This window comes from Pteropus vampyrus, unplaced genomic scaffold, assembly GCF_000151845.1.
Source record: "Pteropus vampyrus isolate Shadow unplaced genomic scaffold, Pvam_2.0 Scaffold321, whole genome shotgun sequence".
NCBI lineage: Eukaryota > Metazoa > Chordata > Mammalia > Chiroptera > Pteropodidae > Pteropus > Pteropus vampyrus.
The window spans coordinates 1,643,561-1,650,499 of record NW_011889102.1 but is presented as its reverse complement, the minus strand read 5'-3'; the positions used below and the strand labels follow the sequence as shown (position 1 = coordinate 1,650,499).

General features: G+C 31.3%; 1 protein-coding gene across 1 annotated transcript in view; it reads right to left on the bottom strand.

Moving 5' to 3' along the window:
* Positions 1–804: 804 nt before the first annotated feature.
* PRMT3 (protein arginine methyltransferase 3) overlaps positions 805–6,939 on the bottom strand; it is a 106,300-nt gene continuing 100,165 nt past the window's right edge. The window contains exon 18 of the mRNA XM_011377781.2: positions 805–1,740. Within this exon, the coding sequence (XP_011376083.1) occupies positions 1,631–1,740 (110 nt within the window). The 3' untranslated portion in view covers positions 805–1,630. The remainder of the gene's footprint in view (positions 1,741–6,939) is intronic.

Here is a 6,939-nt window from a genome sequence, read left to right as displayed (position 1 = left end):
GGTGAGGCTCTGAAGAAAAAGGAACCTCCTGCACTGTTGGTGGGATTATAAATTAGTACAACTACCAAGGAAAACAATACAAAGATTCTTAAAAATTAAAAAATAGAACTATCATATGACCTAGAAATTCCACTTCTGGAAAACGAAAACACAAATTTGAAAAGGTATGTTTACTGCAGCATTATTTACAGTAGCCAAGATATGGAAGCAACCTAACTGCTCATCAATAAATGAATGGATAAAGATGTGGTAAATATATAAAACAGAACATTACTTAGAAATAAAAAAACAATGAAATCTTACCATTTGTGACAACATGGATGGACCTAGAGGGTATTATACTAAATGAAATAAGTCACACAGAGAAGACAAACACTATATGATTTCACATATATGTAAATCTAAAAGAAAAAAAATCAACAAACGAAATAAAAACAGACTCATAGCTATAGAGAACAACTGATGGTTGCCAGAGAGGAGCAGGGTAGGGGGATGAGTGAAAAAGGTGAAGGGGAATAAAAGGTACAAACTTCCAGTCATAAAATAAATAAGCCATGGAAATGTAGCGCACAGCACAGGGAATATATCAATATCACAGTAACGTCTTATAGTGGTAGGTGGATAGTAGACTTATTGAGGTGATCATATTGTAAGGTATATAAATGTTGAATCACTATGTTGTATACCTGAAACTAATATGTTGTATACCTGAAACTAATATATTGTATACCAATTATAATAAAAATTTTTTAAAAAAATGTTTTAAATGCCTTAATATTTTGAAATGTCATTTTATAACACTAATGGTTGTTGTATACATTTTATTAAATGTTTTCTGCATTTCAAACTGAGTCAATAATTGTAAATGACACAACTGTATATGGTGATAAGCACATTAAGTTACATGTATAACTTTGCACATAAATCTAGTTTGAAAAAGATATTTTAGTAAATAAATACCCCAATCTCTAAAAACTTTTATGAAACCTAGAATAAATGTATCGAAATGAGATTTCTTGGGCAGTACTAGAAAACTAAACTGCTAAAGAATATTTGCAGAGGGACGAAGGGACAGAACTATAGGATAATCAACTAAGCTGTCCTCAAATATGAACTGTGTGATGCTCTTTTCCATATTTCAGTCCCTTACACTTGGCCTTTCATCTATCATATCCTGATATTCTAACAAATAATACGATTAATAACTACTCCTCAAAGAGGAAATCTGCAATAAAATGTGTAATGCCTTTAATGTTTAATAAAACATTATCTAAATAACTAATCAATTACTAGTATTTAAAATTTATAGTAGGAAACTTACTAAAAACAAGACTATTTCTGTTCCAAATTTAGGCTAATTTAAGTAATTCCCAATATAGCTAAACTCAATGTAGGAGTTACATTTGGTTACATCTTGCTGAACAGACTTCCAAGAATGTGAATATGGGTGGACTACTAGTCAGTGGATTCCTTCCTTAGCTGCATTACATCAATTCCTGATTCTACTGAGGAGACTCATTAAGGAAAGGATCCATCACCCATGTGCTCACATAAAACTCCTCCCTCCATCCCATACCCATCCAGCTCCCACGATAAAAAACTGCAAGGTAGTTGTGCTTTTGTGGCTTTATCACTGGAGACTGTAAGTTTGAGTTGAATTATTCAATGTGAGGGTCACAATGAGAGAACGTGGGTCTTTCTTATTCTTGTGGACTGTGATCTTTCCTTTCAAGGCTTCACCTATAGGAGAAAGGCAAAAAACATGTTTAAGATTCAGAGAAAACAGTCTCGCAGAAAAGTAATAATGTATATCTAGCACTTCTCTTTTTTTTGTTGTGAGATGTTTCACAAATTTTTAAAAACATTTCATTTCTCAACTCTTTGCGAAAGAGTGAGCAAAATTATAGTGGTCATGCAGGCCTGAGGAGTAGTTTTATTAGGCTTCTGAATACGAGGTCCTCTGGTGAGTCCTGGGCATACAAAAAAATATAAGACATAGTTCCTGCCCTCAATGAGTTCATAGGAGGTCAAGGGTGAAGAGAAACAGCTGTATCAACAATTATACAATAGATATATGGCTAAAGTATGCTGAAGGTGAGGATTAGGGATGGTTGGAGGGCAGTAAAAGGCAATGTTTCACAAGAATTAATTAATGAATTATCTGAGGACTAAAGTCATGGTTAACTTAAGAAATGCACATGGAATGGCATTTAAGGGAAAGAAAACATGTTGAAAGAGCCTTCAGGAAATGACATTTTTAGGAACTAAATATCACACACATCCACAGAAAAAAAGACCTATTACATATAAAGGAAGAGAGAAAAGAGTGAGATCAGAATTTGCATCAGCTAGACACATATTTGAAATGAAAGAAAATCTATCAACTAAGAATTCAATATTCAGCAAAAATTTTTTAGAAGGTAAAATAAAAACCTTTTTTCAAAGAAACAAAAGCCAAAACTCCTTTCCCAGTAACTATAAAAAATGTTAAAGGGAGTTATTCAGACAGAAGGAAAATGATATCAAAAAGGAACTTGTATCTAAACAAAGGAATAAACAGTGCCAGAAATGGTAGGTATGTGGTTAAATAAGAGACTTCTTTTCTTTTTTAAAATTTATTTAAATGACAATTAGTTGATGGTTTAAAGCAAAAACAGTAACAACGTATTGGGTTAAAACATCTGGTGAAATGTTTTATAACAATAGCACAAAAGATCAGAGGGGGTAAATGAAAGTCTGTTGTAAGAAATCCTATATAAACATTAATTATAAAGAGGCTGGAGTGGCTATATTAATTTCAGATAAAGCTGACTTCATGAAAAAATATAACCAGAGATAAAGACATTTCAAATGATAACCTGTTCAATTCATAAATGAGACATCATGAATTTTTGTATGCGTAGAGCTTCAAAATGTATGACACAAACCTGACAGAACCATAAGAAACAGACAAATCTACAATTATTGTTGGAAATTTCACTTCTCCTTTGTTGATAACTGCAATAATAACTAGATAGAAAATCAGAAAGAATATGGAAGACTTGAACTACACTATTAAGCAATGTGACCTGACTGATATCGTTAGAACTAAAACAGATCATATGCTGGGTCATAAAATAAATCTTCAAAAATGTACAGAAGTCATACAGAATAAGTTCTTTGACCAAAACTAAAATTAAAAATCAGTAACAGAAGGATACTTGAAAAATCCAAAAAGCTTCAGGAATTAAACGACGGACTTCTAAATACTCCATAAATGAAAATAAAAACTATAACCAGATTGTATTTTGATCTGAATGATAATGAAACAACATATAAACTATGTAGACTATAGCTAAAACTGCTTAGAGAAAAAATGTATAAAGTGCATCTGACAAAATTAATAACAACTTTCAGTAAGCTAAGAAGAATCTTCCTCAACCTAAGAAACTATAGATAACATTATTTTTAATGGTAAAAGACTGAATGCTTTCTTCTTAAGATTGGGACTGAGGCAAAGATGTCCACTCTGACCACTTTTAATTAGCATTCTACTGGATGCTCTAATCAGGGTAGTAAGGTGCAAGGGTAGAAAAAAAAAAGAATATAGATTAGAGAAAAAGAAAGATGTAAAACAGTCTTTATTTGTAGACCACATGGTCTTATAAAAAATCCTAACTCAATATATAAAATAAGCTACTAGAACTGTAAAATGGTTTAGCAATATCTTAGGATATAAGGTCAATATAAAAAGTTTAATTTTATTTCTATACATTAACAATGAAGAATTAGAAATTGATATAAAAAGCCACAATAGCATTTACAATAGCATAAAAAAAGGCATACAATACTTGAAATAGATGTTACAACATATGTGCAAGATTTAAACACATACGACTATGAAATAATGCTTAAGATGATCTAAAGTGAGTGGAGAGATACATTTTGATTGTGGATTAAAGGCTCAACATTATTCAGATGTTGATAAAAAAAGAAAATAAAGATGCTGATTTTCCCCAAAGTAATCCATAGATTGAATGCAACACCAATCGAAATCCTAGCAGGTTTTTTTTTTTTTTTTAAATATATAAATTAACAAGTTGATTTTAAAATTTATATGGTGATTTAAAAATCAATGGGACAAAATGGAGCTCAGAAATAGACCTATACATATACGGTCAATTAATTTCTGACAAAGGAGCCAAAGTAATTAAATAGAAAAAGGACAATCTTTTCAAGAAATGATGATAGAACAACCTAACACACATTTGGAAAAGGATGAAAAATTATTCTTAAAATTAACATAAAATAGATTATAGACCTACATGTAGAAGGCAAAACTATAAAAATTTTTAGATGAAACATATAAGGAAATCTTTGTGATGTTAGTTTTAGGGTAGCAAAGATTTCTTAAGACACAAAAGGACAAACTTCAAAAACTGGTAAGAAAATGAAAAGACAAGCTGGGAATTGGGATAAAAATATTAGGGACACATATATTTGACAAAGAACTCGTATTCATATATATAAAACCTTACAACTCAATACCAAGATGACAAACAACCCATTAAACCAATTAAAAATTGAGCAAACATCTTAACAGAAATCTCACAAAAGATATATAAACGACCAATAAACATGAAAAGATGCTCAACATTACTAGTCATTAGGCAAATTCAAAATAAAAGCACAACTATCACTACATACACAATAGAATGGTTTAAATTAAAATGACTGACCTTTTGTATAAGTGGTGGCAAAGATATAGAGCAACTGAATCTACGCTGGTGGTAGGAGTGTTAAATAGTACGGTCATTTTGAAAAAATTTGCCAGTCTCTTATAAAGTTAAACATACACTTACCGTAAGACCCAATAATTCCACTCCTGGGTATTTACCTCAAAGAAATGAAAACATATATCTGCACAGAAACTTTTACTTGAATGTATGTAGAAACTTTATTTATAATGGCCCCTAAAAGTCTAGCAGCAGGTGAATGCGTAAGTAAACTGTAGTATGTCCATACAAAGGAATACTGCTAGGCAATAAAAAGGAACCAACTACTGATAACACAGATATGATAAGCAGAAGAAGCTGGATTACATTTTGTATAATTCCACTGAAATGAAATTCTAAAGGAATACCAATACTTTAGTATTAGTAATATTAATATACAGTAATAGAAAGCAGATCAATGGTTGTCTTGGTCTGGGGACTGGAGTTGGGGATGACCACACAGGGGATCACGGAGGAAACTTTTTGGAGTGATGGAAATATCTTATATCTTGACTAGGGTGGTGTATACATACATCAAAATTTATCGAACTATACAATTAAAATGTGAATTTTCATTGCATGTAAATTATAGAACAAAGTTGTTTTAAAAATGTGGTATCTTAGAAATAAACACAGATAAATGTAACATAGTAAAGAAACCAAAAAATCCATTATAAAGATTCACTACATGGTAAGTGGGGCACTTTACATCACTGAGGGAAGGATTCAATAAAATTGTATAAATATAGTAATACAATATTCTTAATATGAAATCAAAGTCAGAAATCAAAAAGAAAAGGTTGAAGATTTGACTATACAAAAAAAAAATTCTATAAAGAAACTTAAAAGAAAATGAAAACGATGTTACTTTTACTCCTTAGACTAGCAAGAATGAAAAAGAGTCTGAATTTTGAATCAATTCCTATTGATGGATTATCAGAAGTGGGATACCTTAATAAAAGGCATAACATATATTCTAGTTTTACATTCCTTCCATCTTCAGTAACACTGGGTATTGTTAGAAACCAAGCCATCTTCTACAAGTATGTGCAGCCCCAGCGCCAGGGCACAAGCCTCGTTACAGTCCCTAGCCCAGGCTTCCCTGAGCTCGGAAATCCCATCAAAAAAGACTCCATGTAAAAACGAAAAAAAAGAGGGACCCCGTGTGTTTCTGTCTCCTACTTCAATAAAAGTTTCTTTCATTCAGAAATAAATAAATAGATAAATAAATAGATAAATAAAACAATATAAACACCTTTGTTATTTAGATAAACAACCACCAGAATCTGATCATGGCAATTTCCATTTCAGTGATTATCAGTGGCAACGGGTAAGGTTTCAAATGTTTAATCACCATCTTAAAAAAAAACCTTTTGTGCATTAGTATATTTTCTTGTTGAAGTATATGAGGTATTGTTGCAAATACTTCTTTTTGGTGTGTGTGCCCTATTGGTTACTGCTCTTTGATTTAGGTTGCCTTAAAAATGTTTAAAAAAATGTAAGTTGGCTTGTTTCTAAATGTTCTATTCAATCTTAGCATAAGGGTAAAAATAGGAAGGTTCAATGGTGCTTATAAAGCAGGTTATCAAATTCACATCAGGTTTAAAGGATATGCCTACAAGAGCACTATGCATTCCTCAATTCAGAAATATAACCCAAGTCAAGATGAACTAGTAATGGATGCTTTTGTTAAATTTTCACACAAAAAATTTGTGTCAATATTAAAAAAACAAAACATCTGAATAATTAAAAAGGTATAACAGTAACTGCCTTATAAGCTCACAGTATAATTTTCATGTCTTAAGATGAAATACAAGTAAAATAACTACTTTTATATTAACCTTAATTTCAAATTAAGAGTGTAAACAGGATCTATTTAAGTTAATTAAATAGCATGAAGGGTCACAGTAATAAATACATAATTTACACTGCTGAACTCTCTTCAATTGTTCAAGCCTGACTAAAGTACCAAGGCAGGGGCTATAATACGAGAATAGATAGGAGCAATTAATCAGTGTCAAAGAGATATAAAATGACTGATGTTGTTAAGCATGTTTATTGTGGTGAGAACTGCAAAGGACATTCTCTATGGAGCTGAGCTGTACCACCTTGTTTTAGTCATTGGCAGATGGCGATTAGTATACTACAAAGAAGTGTTACAGTTCAATCAAGAAAAAAATTAATT